Source organism: Lithobates pipiens, unplaced genomic scaffold, assembly GCF_037356315.1.
Source record: "Lithobates pipiens isolate NorthernLeopardFrog02 unplaced genomic scaffold, aLitPip1_a1.2 Scaffold_25, whole genome shotgun sequence".
Taxonomy (NCBI): domain Eukaryota; kingdom Metazoa; phylum Chordata; class Amphibia; order Anura; family Ranidae; genus Lithobates; species Lithobates pipiens.
Window position 1 is genome coordinate 44,564,725 of NW_027507787.1, and position 15,279 is coordinate 44,580,003.

Genomic DNA, 15,279 nt, shown 5'->3' on the forward strand with positions numbered 1-15,279 from the left:
AAAGTGTGCCATAATACATTACTGACTAGTGGGCTCCAAGAAAGATGGATGTTCCTTGAGGACATGATTTATTGTGATACACCTTTGCATATATTTCAGTGTCAGCTTCCTTTGCAGCTCCTTTCACACCCAGTCACATTTCAGAGCTACAAAGTAAGGTGGTGCTGGAATACTTTCTCTGCCAGATCACTGGTCTGAATGGGGAGCAGGTAACTTAATGATGACTAGCACATGTCACTGATTGGAAGTCCCACTGTGATCATTGTTTGAGAGGTAAGGTCTGTCCATTGAAAGCCGCCAGCCCAACATATCTTACTAGTTATTGAGGAAGATGCCACTTGCTCATTTGCTCAGCCCTTCCCATTTCTATTACTGGGCAATTTTTGTAAAGCATTTTAAAGCAAACCTTTACTTTGCCTAGTCAGAGCAAACCAATGAGTCCACTTCAATGCAGCCCTCCCCGGCACTTTATACTTGCCTTCCCGTTGCTCCTCTGCCACTCTGTTCAGTGCTGTGAACAGAAGGATACTTTTATACTATGTCAGTTTTTTATGATTGTGGCTGCAGCTGATTGGGCTTAATTGGCATATGGGCAATCACAGAGTTTGGGTCCAGATAAAAGTATATATATACCGTATATACTGGAGCCTGTCAACCAAATATTAAAATTTTAGACATAGAGCCTATTGGGGTGAATAGGCAGTTAAGAATCACAGCTGACAGTAAAAAGGTATTCTAGAGTGCCTGTTTCAAGAAAGAGAACCTATGCTTGATTATGCAAAGCAAGGTAACTGATTCATGTTAATGCATCTCCCCCCTCCTCCATCCCCGCAAGACATAGTAACTTTTCCTTTTGCCTCCCACCACTTGATTCAGTTGATACCAGGTCACAGCTATGGGTCATTCACCATGCACCAGTTCTGTCATATGATAGGAAGGGAAGGGAATCCTTTGACAATTCTTTTTCTTTGCCCATGACTCAGAATCCAGAAATGTCAGTGCAGCACTGGATGAAAGATGCAAGGGTCTGTCAGGAGTCCAGAAACTCATTGACCTTTTATACACACACACTAATTACAAGCAAACAGATCACGGGTGAGGATGGTTACCTTTAATAGCCATTCAAACCCCTTTGTGTCAACTTGTGTGCATGTAATTAGGTCAAAATCACCAGGGTATGTAAACTTTTGATCTGGGTCATTTGGGTAGTTTCTGTTGATATTATGTTTAAAAAAAGAGTAAACACAGTTGATTGAAAATAAATGGCTTCAGCCAAACACTAATTATGAGTGAAAGAAATGGTTTTGTATTATCATTCATGTTCTCTGAAAAATGGCCAAGAAATCATAAATTCTGACGGGATATGTAAACTTATGAGCACAACTGTATGTAACCCCTTATTATGTCTACTGGGAGTTATTGAGGATGAGGCGATGGATGCAGCTACAAAGTTGTTTCTTAGACTCCTTTTCTTCTGTGTTTGCAAGCTTATAGCGAGGAGGTAGATACATGTGGAATTTCTAAACTTTGGGAATGTGGTTGAAATCAGTCAATGCTAATATTCCGCTTTACCAAATGACACATGAGGGGTGTCCTAAGAAATTTAGAAAGGTTTTGTTTTGCTGGGTTGACACTACTGACACATTGGAGTGGGAAGTGGATATTTGAATGACTATGGGGTGGGATCTAGAGGGATAATGTTCCCTCGGGTGGTTGGTTATGGGTGCAATTTCACACACATCGCCGAACCTTAAGTGTTTGATTTTATTTATTTGTATTTTATTCAAATATGTTGTGTTTGTTTGAATACTTTACTCTAATGATGAGATTATCTAACCCTGTTGGGTGTTACAAAAAAGGGGGAAAAAAGGGTACTTACCAGGCACTGAGGTGCATTACTGAAAAACCATAGGTCAAATCTGGTGTACTGTGTAAATTTTGTTATAGACTGTTCCTTCCCTTGTGTGTTTTCTATTCTCATGGATACTTTTATGTATTGGGTTTGATACTGTATGTAACCTCTGTTGTCTGGTAATAAAAAAAACGTTTAAAAAAAAAACATTTTTTTGTTTTCCTATTTCAGATTTGCAAAGCCAGTTATTGAAGATCCTGCAAACTGTGAGGCTGTTCTCAATAAGAAAACTTGTAAATATGAAGTTAGGCAGAAGGGTGATAAGCCCTGTAAAGTGGACTCTTGGATTTCCTAAAAATATCCTTCAATACATCCTCTATAATGACATACTACTATAAACATACAATAAATATTAATCATAAGCAGAACAAGCCACAGATTGGTATACAATTATTTCCCTGATTAGAGTAAAGTCAATCCAATCTGAATTATTCTTGATGTTATCAATTTCACTGATTCTTTTCTATGCGTTCCTAAATTTGCATTTCCTAGTCAAATAGTTCCAGTCAGATTCCATCCAAGAGTGGGCATGCCAAAAAAATGCCATGCATTCAGAAGAAATTCCTTTACTAGCCATAACATAACACAAAGCAGCAAGTCCGATAAATGGATTTTTCAATTGTGTAAAACAAGGTTAACATAACATGCCATCAATTCTTATTAACTGACTATTATTAAAATAAATCCACCAAAGATTGGAAAATGTTCTGGAAAAAGTTTAATTCTAATAAATGACATGCTTAATATGCAGCTCTTCCATTTTCTGCATGTCCATTTCATGCATGCATATGAATGTCTATTGCAGTTATCTATTTTCATGAGATTTTCATGTGAATGTTGCCCCAACTTTATACAATATCGTGTAGCTTTAATGGATGACTGGCCTTTTATAAGAAAAATGTAATTCCACTGAACTCTTGAAAAACGACTCCTTAGCATGCGCTGAGGTAAAGGAAGAGGCGACCATTATTCTCTGTGGACCATTATTCTCTGTGGACAGGCCTGGTGCACGTTCAAGGCAATTACAAATGTGTTAAGGAGAGTAGAAGGAGGGTAAAGGGGTGGAATTTCACTTCTGTCATGTTTCTTGAGCCTTAGGTTAGGTGTTGGAAGCATATAATAATATACACATATATATTGTAAAAATGTTATGTACAAGAACATACCAGGACCATTTATTGTAATTGTTCATACTCATGATTATTAAGTAGTATTGTATTTACATCCCTGAACCATCCATGTCATATGTGGGATAATTTACCAAAGGCAAATAAGTTGTTCACTTTGTAAGAAAAGTTACACCGACCAAGGGATTTTTTTTTCTGAGCACTTAGTGAACATGGTGACATTTTCCTTTTCAAAGAATATCCAATGACATGCAAGGAAAACAAAAAAACAGCATTTCTCCATGCACATGATTGAATGATAGAAGTCAGCAGAGCTTCACCTCATTCACTAAGCTCTAGAGAAAACCCCCATGCAAAGTGCAACTTCTATTGCAAAGTAAACAGTCTATTTTCCTTTAGTCCATATATATATATATATATAGAAGGGTGTTTTCTGCGCTCAGTGTATTCTATTGGTTGGAATGTAGCACACTGTTAGAAGTTTTTGAGTTAATATTTTAAGTGATAAAAGTTTCTGAAAATATATGTAAGTTATATGTTTGATAAGAAGTGATGGTTTCTGAAGGTCACAGAACAACACAGAGTTTAGATAGGAGTGGTTTTGCTGAGTAGGTATTTCTATTTTTTAGTTAGTCAGGACAATGGGTGGAGTTATGCTACTTATCTATAGACTGAACCATATTGGGTATATATGCAAATGTGGGAGTTATTAGGATATGCTGACATAACATCATGAAAAGTATAAGAAGGGAGTAAGATTATGGGTGTGAGAGGATCGGTGGGAAAGAAAGAACTCTACACTTTGGAGAATGTAGATCAGATGACCCTTTCCTCCTTCTGAGGCCATCACCATGTCATATGTTACCAGATGTCAATCTTGTCTTTGCTTATCTTTCTGAACAATAAACCAACTATTGGACGAACGAAGGATTCTTCAATTTCTACTCCTGAAAGTACGTTTGAAATGCCATGGAGGAAGACATACATATCTCCGCTACACACCCTTTAGGAGAAGGGTTACTGATTCACATATTACACAAAGATTTTGCTATTCATTAAGAAACGCCCCTGTGAGTATGTAGAGTTTCCACTACATTTACAATACATTTGTATTTACTCTCCTACACTCACTTTTAACATTGTCGAGCCAGCCGAAATGATAAATTTTTTCCCTACTCCTTGACAAAGGGGGGAAATGAGATTTGTCAAGTCTGGGGAACAAATGATCAAAGAACCTAGAAGGAGGCGTTTGTGTCAGATGTGGACAACGGTCCAGTAAAAAGTGGAGGGTGAGTTTTTTCTCTTTGTTTTCTCACCTCTCTGTACACAGAAAAAAAAAAAAGATACAGCCTGCGAAGTTGATTGACAAGGCCAGTTGGACAGTATACTTCAAGTTATTTTTGGAAAATCCAGGACTTTGTGAAGACGTAATTTAGTTACGTTCGTGAAGATATCTGCCAAGGTTAGTTCCTAAGAAGGTGAGAGAGTCTCATATAAGAAAATATTGGGTTGTTACCCAAGAAGAAAAAAGTGTTGAAATAGGAACAAAAACTTCACGTTATTTGAAAAAGTCACCATTGTAGGTACAAAGGCAAATGTACACTTTGGGTGAGCTAATATGGAAGTCGGATTTTGATGTTTGAAGATGGAAGGTCCAAGCACAAAGGCAAAGAATAGATCAACAGGCATGACACTACAGCACACTACAGCACACAATTCAAGGAACAAGGCAAAGAGCTACAAGAAAAGAAGAAAAAGAAAGATAAAGCAACGAACAACAAAGTTAAAAGGACATTATTCATCTCTTGTTTTATTTTAAGTACACACAGGACTATCATACTAACAAGGGGTGAGTGTGTCTGTTTATATAAAAGGGTAATATGGCAATGGTTAACATCTCTAGGCTCAGAAGTAAGTCTCAGTATGATCGGGAAATTGATATATTTCATATGTATGGAGTATAGGAATACATGCAGTAGTAAGGTAATTAATTAATTTATGCCAGAGTGTAAAGAAGTTCATTAAGAAGAAAATTAAGTTTAATGCTGCATGTATATCTTTATGTATTAAGCCCTGAACAAAGTTTTCAGAGAAAAAATATTGATTAAAATGTGGAAAGAACTGTATGAAATTGAGATAATGAAAAAACACGATGTTTAGTGTTTTACAAAAATTCTAAAGATTTGGTTGAAGGATATAATAAGTTAAGGATTGAGCAATTTTTACAAACTTGGATTTAGTTATTAAATTAAAAGTAGTAAATTGTTCTAATTTACTTAAGGTTACCCAGAGAAAATATTAAAATATGAAAGTTTTTGTTCAATCTAAAAAAATTGTAAAAACAACTATTGTTAAAAGTTTTTGTAAATTAGTATTTCTGGTTAAAGTAAGGACTTTTGTTGTGGGAGGAGTTTTTTCGGAGAAATGGTCAATCGCAGGTCATGGGCAGGATCCAATCTGTGAGTTTCACGAGATTGTCTTCTAAACAATTTTTTGTCATTATTATAATCAGGGAAGTCATATAACATGGTGTACATGATTTCTCGCAGATGTACAAACAAAATATGTTTAAAAAGTGATAAAAAGGTTAAACATTTTAAAAAACGAGAAACGAGATTGTTACCGAATTGTACAGTGTAGGGTGTACAAAGCATGGTAGCCAAGACTGTCAGTAACAGATCATTCTCTGAAGAGTTTGTGACATGTGAGGAGTATATTACCAACAGAGAGATGCAGATCAAGTTACAGACTGGTCAGACATGCCATGACATTTTTCACTTTATTGTATCAAAGCACAATATATTTTTGTGTTAAATTTTCCAGATACTTGGAAGAGGGTTCACTGATGAGGAAAATATATATTTAAAAGGTATTATTACTTACTAAAAGTAATTGTTTTTAAAGTGGTTGTATGCTCAATTTTTTAACTTTTACCTACAGGAAAGCCTATAATAAGGCTTACCTGTAGGTAAAAAAAATATCTCCTAAACCTGTACGGTTTAGGAGATATTCCCCTCGGTATGCGCCGTTGACTGCAGTGGCGCATGCGCACAAGGGGGTTCTCGCCGTGAAAATCCAGCAGCGGCCGACCGGCCAGACTGAAATCTCCCGCGCGGAGGTGACGATATCGCGGCTCCGGCCACTCACAGCGCCGGAGCCGCGATACCCGGAAGAAACGCCGAGGGAGCATGTCAGCTCCCTCGGCGTGGATCGGGCCAGATGTCGGGGCCTCGTTCTAAGGTAAGTATTTCATAATGAGCTAGTATGCGGTGCATACTAGCTCATTATGCCTTTTGCTTTTCAGGTTTAAAAAAATAAATAAAAAATTTGCGGGTTTACTACCGCTTTAAAATATAAGATTTTTTAGGCCTTAATAACTTTTTTTGAGAGTTCATTGAGATTTTTGCAGACAAAGTATCTGTCTGAGTAAATTTTAATGAATTATATAGGCTTACTGTAGGGCAAATATTCTTTTAATAACAAAAGATAACTTATATACAAACATTTGAAGATCTGACAAAAGTCCTTATTAATATAGCAATCTCTCTCAGCCATTGTAAATTCAAGTTGTATGTGGATGATGAGACAATTTCATTGGTATTTATAAATAAATGTGTTAAGGGTGCATTGTCCAATGCTACAGATCTGAGACATTGTGGGTTTAGCACCATTTGTTTTGAAAAACATCTTATGTTACACTAAAGGTGTTATTTCAAGGAAAACAGGAGGTGTCAATACACACAGCTTTGTCTAATGGCAATTGGATGTTAAATAGATCAGTTGTAGTGTGAGGGATAGAGCCACAGTTGTGTAAATTAATCATGAGAATGTTACTTTTTCAACTTTTAGTGGACGCATTGAAAGCTGAATTTAAGACTGCCTTGTGTTGGTTTAGCAGTCAGTGACAGAGCAGGTGTGGTTCATTCAATCATACTGTATGAGGGGAATGCTTGGTTCTGAAAAGAAACTTCAACATGATCAAATTTCTTTCAGAAACAGAATATTTAGGAAAGCCCAACCTAAATTAATGTTCTTTTACAAAATTAAAATAAATTGTCAGTGTAGAGAAAAAAACAATAATCTGGCAAGATCATATTTTACAAAATGTAATATTAGTCACAGGATAAAGAGGGGAACTATGACATGTTGTCTTAGTTAGAATCAGTACAGACTGATAAAGGAGAACATTTATTGTAAAAATAATTGGATTCCAATAATAAAGGATAGAGTTATTTTTAAATGAAAATATTTATTTTTGATATCCAGGTACCTGACTGACTGATTGATTTTTTGTTTTAGCTAATGAAAAAAAATTCTGAACTACTCATTTTAGAACACTTTGTCATCAAACTTCTGAACATTGTTTTATTTGTTTATAAAATTTTTTAAAGTGAAAAAGGCCTAACCTGATACTAGAAAGTACTGAGGGATTTGGCAAATCTATATAGATTGATTTATATTAGTTTTTTCACTTGCTACAGGAGGATTACAAGGATATTGTTTTTTTAGTTAATGTTTCTTTTTGATAAATTAATTGAGGTAATTCTAGAAAAAATAATATTTTTCATAAAAGCTAAGTTGTTGTGAACTTATGTCATATTCCATTGGGGTTGGATTTCAAACCATGGAATCAGTTAATGATTTAAAATTTTATAGGACAGGTAGTAAAGGACATGTATGCAATTTTAGGTTTTGTAAAGTTTTTGTTTCTTATCATCTTAAGTACTCAGGTATTGTAGAATGTATGAATAGTATTGGGTAAGATGATTCAAGAATAAGGTGTTAACTTTTTGAGTTAATGGAGATTAGCATACTTAGGTTTTTTTTATATAATCTGTTGTATAGAAAGTAGTGTGGTTGCAAATTTTGCAAACAACAGGTATAGGTATTTCAGAAGTTTGTTCACAAAACATGGCTAGGCCTTTGCTAAATTTAAAAAGAAATGATGTCTTGAATGAGATTTCTACTTCTAATGAGTATGTTTAGTAATTTATTCCAGTAGCTAACGTTATGGTACCAAGGATGTCAACTGGGATATCAGTTGGGAAGATTATTTTGTTATTTTTAAGGTACATTGGTATTATAGTTTTTTGTTTCAAAAGTATTGGTAAAAATAAAAATAATTGGTAAAAATACGAATAAAATGGGTAAACACAGAAAGGATTATCAGTTTAAAATGGTTTAAATTGATTAATAAAAATTATTTAGGAAAACATAATTTTTAAAAGAATTTGATACTTGTTTTCATTTTCTTTTATAGATATGTCTTTTGTTTCTAAATTTAAAGAAAACTATTTTTTTATTTAGTTTTTTTTTTAATTCTTCCATGACAATGCAACAAGCACAAATACATTTCTATTTGTTACTATTTCTTGTTTTTTCATAAGTTATTTTTTTTTTGATTATGTTATCAAGGACTATCATTTTTTGGTGAACTTGCATCAAAAGCGACATATTGATCGGTCGATCATTATGTGAGGGGGAGTTAGGATATGCTTCTCATAAGAATTTTTTTATGAATTATCTGAATAACGATGATAGTAATAAGATAATAGGAAAGACAAAAAGGTATAATTAGAGTATATGAAGAAAAGGATTTCAATGTATCTAAACAAAGTTATTGTTGAATTTAAATAATTTTGGAATGTTTAAAAAAAAAAGAAATAGAAAAAGTTGCTTGCTGGTCATGGATAGATAGATAAATACATTGAAAAATAAATAGAATGATAGATAGAATATATAAAATATGACAATCGAATAATGGGAAAGTTTTTTTATTTTGTTTCATATTTGTATTATGGTTAGAATGAAACGATTTTATAAATTGATTAAGGAAGAAACGAAAAAAGGTGAAAAAATTATGACAAGTATTTTTAGTCAGAAAATTACTTCTGGTTTATCTGATCCAGTGATTAGCTGTGGTACATCTGGAGCAATTGATTCAAAATGTGTATGAAAGGGCCATAAATGAAGTGTGAGTGATTTAGGTAATATTTAAGTTGTGTGAATGTCATTTTGGTACCAGTTGTTCTCCATGTCCAAAGTTTATGACTAAAGGTCAGTAGGTCAGTGGTTTCACAGATAAGAATACACATAGAGAGTGTGTCATATAATGGAATGAAATAGTTAACTATTTTTAATAGAAACATCTCAGAATTTTTGAAAATGTTTATGTACAATATCTGACTCACTAAAATGTATTAATGTGTATTGTATTGTTTGTATTGGAAAAAAAGAGAATCAGAGACATTTATTATTTAAGATGAATGCACTTATTATTTGTTGAATATAGTGCATTGAGGGGGAATTGTTAGAAGTTTTTGAGTTAACATTTTAAGTGATAAAAGTTTCTGAAAATATATGTAAGTTATATGTTTGGTAAGAAGTGATGGTTTCTGAAGGTCACAGAACAACACAGAGTTTAGATAGGAGTGGTTTTGCTGAGTAGGTATTTCTATTTTTGAGTTAGTCAGGACAATGGGTGGAGTTATGCTACTTATCTATAGACTGAACCATATTGGGTATATATGCAAATGTGGGAGTTATTAGGATATGCTGACATAACATCATGAAAAGTATAAGAAGGGAGTAAGATTATGGGTGTGAGAGGATCGGTGGGAAAGAAAGAACTCTACACTTTGGAGAATGTAGATCAGATGACCCTTTCCTCCTTCTGAGGCCATCACCATGCCATATGTTACCAGATGTCAATCTTGTCTTTGCTTATCTTTCTGAACAATAAACCAACTATTGGACGAACGAAGGATTCTTCAATTTCTACTTCTGAAAGTACAGTTGAAATGCCATGGAGGAAGACATACATATCTCCGCTACACACCCTTTAGGAGAAGGGTTACTGATTCACATATTACACAAAGATTTTGCTATTCATTAAGAAACGCCCCTGTGAGTATGTAGAGTTTCCACTACATTTACACTACATTTGTATTTACTCTCCTACACTCACTTTTAACATTGTCGAGCCAGCTGAAATGATCAATTTTTTTTTCCCTACTCCTTGACAAAGGGGGGAAATGAGATTTGTCAAGTCTGGGGAACAAATGATCAAAGAACCTAGAAGGAGGCGTTTGCGTCAGATGTGGACAACGGTCCAGTAAAAGTGGAGGGTGAGTTTTTTCTCTTTGTTTTCTCACCTCTTTGTACACAGAAAAAAAAAAGATACAGGCTGCGAAGTTGATTGACAAGGCCAGTTGGACAGTATACTTCAAGTTATTTTTGGAAAATCCAGGACTTTGTGAAGACGTAATTTAGTTACGTTCGTGAAGATATCTGCCACACAAAATTGAGCTCAAATTATCTTTAAAATAATAAAGAGACAGCGGACATAAAATCACAAAGGTAGATAGCTTTATTCAGCAGCAGGAAAAGGAAGCGAGACGTTTGCACTGTGCCTCTCTGTACTCACTATGTAAGTATCCTGTATGCTCTTGAATAAAGCGACCCACCTTTGTGATTTTACAATATGTTGGCTGTCTCTTTATTATTTTGAGAATAATTTGAGCTCAAGTGGTGGTGCAATATTGGTCCTTGGTGCCAATTGACCTGGACTTCTGGAGGTTCTCATTGGCTGAAGCAGGGGCGGATCCAGAGTCTAGTCTCGGGAGGGGCACTGCCAGAAAATAAGGTGTTGCTTACAGAACACATTTGTATTAAAATATATGTATTTAACATATCATACAGTCATAACCTTGTTTAAAACAGTGACACTGTTTTAAAGTGTAGGATGCATCCCCATTCCGGCATCCCATTTATTTGTATTATAACACATGGCTGCATGGACACAGCGACTATATCCCAATATAACATGCTGGTGTGGGTATCTGAAGGCACCTGGCAAGCATTCTGGAACCCATGCAGGACATATTGGGACACAAAAGCTGTGTGTCAGTAGAAATAAATGGGATGCCAGCACAGGGATATGTACAAAACTTTATGGGACATTCCTTTCTGTCATTCCTTTTAGTATATCCCACACTTTATCCATCCCCAAGTCAGTAAAAGACAGCCCCGCATGTCTGCAGCATGCCCCCTGTGTGAATGAGGCCTAAAGATGAATTTTAATGTCATTCTATATCATCATTATCATCATGATAATCACACAATACAGGTGCTGTGGCTCATGATGATGATGATGATTGGTAATTGTAATACACAGCATGGAGGGGGGTAATGTACCGACTGATGCATTTGTGACCAATGGCAATTAATTAACCCCTTTGTGCTGCATTAGTAGCAGTGTTTTTTTTCAACCCCTTCATGCTGCAGCATAAAAGGGGTTAATTAATAATGATGGTGCCACTGCCACTAATGCAGCACAAAGGGGTTAATTAATTGCCATTGGTCATGAATGCTTCAGTGAGTACATTACCCCCCTCCATGCTGTGTATTACAATTACCATTCTAACTGAATTAACACCCCTCCCCCCTCCCCTTCCCTCCAAGTGTTAACCACTTCAGCAGTTCACACAGCTAACACACTGCTGTGTTAAGGAGTTAAGTGATCACTCACTTGCAGACAGTGCAGATGGGCTCACAGGTCGGAAAGCATCTTGTCTTCAACGTCGCGCTCCCGGCTTCTGAAATGTGACGTCATGCCAGCCGGGACTAGGGAGCTCCTGTCGGGTGGAGATCACTCCGCCTGACAGGGAAGTAACTTCTTAGAAAGTACACTGGGCACGTCCGCACCGCTCTGCTAATAATACTACACAGTGTGTAGCCGCGACCCCAGTTTTACCGCGGTCTTTACCCCCATAAGGACGCCACCGCCTGGGCCCCTCTAAATGAATGGATGGGGCACACTGAATATGTCTTAAGCCATCTGGGAGTGGGGGAAGCAGAAATAAAGTCTCTGCAACTGCATTTATACGATTCCTCGCCAAATGTAAATAGGTGGCAGAGGGAGAAAGCCTTGAAGTGAAATATTTTTGGGGGGGCAATTGACCCGTTGCCCCCCCTGGATACGCCCCTGAGCTGAAGCTGGCGGTTTCCTTGTGAGCTCATTTATACCAGCGCATTTTGATCTCTGCTTCTTGAGAGATCAAAATTATATGGTAAGAGGCTGTGTGATATGTGTTGGAGGTCTCTTGTGGAAAGCACTTACCTGTCATTCTTTTTTTGCACCTTATTGGATAATATCCAAATGGACTCATATTACAAATATGTATTTATGAACTTTTGATGACATAGGCACTTGAATTTATTCAGTATTCTTTTAAAGTGATCATAAGATTTATTCATAAGTCTTAGTCCCGGTTCACACTTGTGTGCTCCGTGAGATCGCATGCGATTCCCACAGCAATGCAGTGCAAATCACATGTGATGTCTGTGCAATGCGATTTCAGCCATACAGATAGTATGGCTGACATAGCATTCAGACCAAACTCACACAGAACCCTTTTTTTGGTCTGCACCCATGAGATTCGATTCATGTCTGAACTCCGTTCGCAGTGCACTATGCGAGCTGAAATGGGGTGTCATTAACATTGTATTGACACTCCCCGCAGTTCACATATGGCAGTGTGAACTGCTGTGCTAGTCTGGTGCGATACGGGAACCCGCAGTGGATTCGCAGTGTTCCCGCATCACACAAGTGTCAACCCAGCCTTAAAGTATTACAAGACATTCTAGGTGCTGGAAAAACATAATTACATACACATATTCAGTAAAAAAAAGTTTTCCCTCAAAAAATCATTACAATCACGGTTAAAAACACATAACATTATCATGATCTTGTTTGCCAGAAAATGGTTAAAGTAACCTTTTACATGCAACAATGATGTTACATTCTCAACATGTTTTGCCATGTTATGCTGCTTCTTCGGGAGTTATTGTAGCATAGGAACCGTATAAGACAGGGATGTCCAAACTTTTTTCAAAGAGGGCCAGATTTGATGAACTGAACATGCGCGAGGGCCGACCATTTTGCCTGACATTCTTTGAACCATTAAAATTCGGTCTAAGTGTGTCCATCCGAGCACTAATACACTTCCCCACAAGAATTCTCTTGCCTTTGTGGCTGTGTGCGGTGAATAGATGAGCTCAAGTGTATTATTTGGATACACCATATTTATTGACGTATAACACGCACCTTCACTTTAAGAAAACTTCAGGAAAAAAAAACTTAAAATTTTAAATAAAGAACTGTGAAGCAAAACAAGGATCAGTGTCTATCTGCAGACCCACAATTGCTAGGAATGCAGCGCTCACCATTGCTAGGAATGCAGCGGCCACCATTGCCAGGGATGCACCCACCATTGCCAGGGAATTCACCCACCATTGCCAGGGAATTCACCCACCATTGCCGAGAATTCACTCACCATTGCCGGTGTCTTGTCAATTAGGGTCCTCTATCAGATGCTGTCCTCTGCGTACTGCGCATGCGCAGTACACAGGAGCACAGATTCCGAAAATTGCCGAGGACGAACGGCGCCTGCGCCGTGAGTCCAGGTTCTATCCCCACTATCCAAGTGGACATAGAGTTAGAATAAAAAAGAGCCGAGCGCAGCGAGGCCGAGCCCGAAGCGTGGCGAGCGAAGCTCGCCCGCGAGGGGCCCTCTAAAATTCTAAACCCTATGTCCGCTTGGATAGTGGGGCTACCTCCTCCACTCACGGCGCAGGCGCCGTTCAGCTTTGGAGATTTTCCGAAGCTTCGTCTGCTCCGTACTGCGCATGCGCAGTACGGAACGGACACATATCGATGGCCGGACTCTATTAGGCAGAACACCGGGAATTCACTCACCATTGCAGGGAATGCTGCCACCATTGCCGGGAATGCAGCCACCATTGCCAGGGATTCACCCGCCATTGCCAGGGATTCACTCACCATTGCCGGGAATGCAGCCACCATTGCCGGGAATGCAGCCACCATTGCCGGGAATGCAGCCACCATTGCCAGGAATGCAGCCACCATTTCCGGGAATGCAGCCACCATTGCCGGGAATGCAGCCACCATTGCCGGGAATGCACCCACCATTGCCAGGAATGCACCCACCATTGCCAGGAATGCACCCACCATTGCCAGGGATTCACCCGCCATTGCCAGGGATTCACTCACCATTGCCGGGAATGCAGCCACCATTGCCGGGAATGCAGCCACCATTGCCAGAGAATTCATTTACCATTGCCGGGAATGCAGCCACCATTGCCAGGAATGCAGCCACCATTGCCAGAGAATTCACTCACCATTGCCGGGAATGCAGCCACCATTGCCGGGAATGCAGCCACCATTGCCGGGAATGCAGCCACCATTGCCAGGGATTCACCCGCCATTGCCAGGGATTCACTCACCATTGCCGGGAATGCAGCCACCATTGCCGGGAATGCAGCCACCATTGCCAGGAATGCAGCCACCATTGCCGGGAATGCAGTCACCATTGCCAGGAATGCACCCACCATTGCCAGGAATGCAGCCACCATTGCCAGGGATTCACCCGCCATTGCCAGGGATTCACTCCCCATTGCCGGAAATGCAGCCACCATTGCTGGGAATGCAGCCACCATTGCCAGGAATGCAGCCACCATTGCCGGGAATGCAGCCACCATTGCCGGGAATGCAGCCACCATTGCCAGCAATTCACTCACCATTGCCGGGAATGCAGCCACCATTGCCCGGGATTCACCCGCCAATGCCAGGAATTCACTCACCATTGCTGGTAATGCTGCCACCATTGCCGGGAATGCTGTCACCATTGCCAGGAATGTATCCACCAATGCCAGAAATGCAGCCACCATTGCTAGGAATGCAGCCACCATTGCCAGGAATTTCACCCACCATTGCCAGGAATTTCACCCACCATTGCCAGGAATTTCACCCACCATTGCCAGGAATGCAGCCACCATTGCTAGTAATTCACTCACCATTGCCAGGAATGCAGCTCCACAATTGCAATTACCAGGAATGCAGCCACCATTACCATCAGTGCAGCCATGGAGGGCAGGACGAGTGCCAAAGACATCTTACAGGAGAATCTCCTGTTTACACAACGGCCTCTTTAAGAGAAAGTCCCGCCTCCTTTGATGGACAGCACAGTCGTCCAATGGTAGAGACGGGACTTCCTATTACAGCTGCCGTGTAAACAGGAAATTCTCCTCCTGTGTGCACGGCACTCGTCCCGCCTCCTCCCTCCGAGGCAGCCGGACTATACATCTTTTGTGGCCCCGGCGCTGGGAGATCGCCGGGGGCCACAAAAGATGTATATGTTTAAACAACCAGGCGGGCCG

General features: G+C 38.9%; 1 protein-coding gene across 1 annotated transcript in view; it reads left to right on the plus strand.

The window, feature by feature from the left end:
* Positions 1-9,798, plus strand: part of LOC143930244 (beta-microseminoprotein-like) — a 43,623-nt gene extending 33,825 nt beyond the window's left edge. The window contains exon 4 of the mRNA XM_077454389.1: positions 2,084-9,798. Within this exon, the coding sequence (XP_077310515.1) occupies positions 2,084-2,207 (124 nt within the window). The 3' untranslated portion in view covers positions 2,208-9,798. The remainder of the gene's footprint in view (positions 1-2,083) is intronic.
* Positions 9,799-15,279: the final 5,481 nt, after the last annotated feature.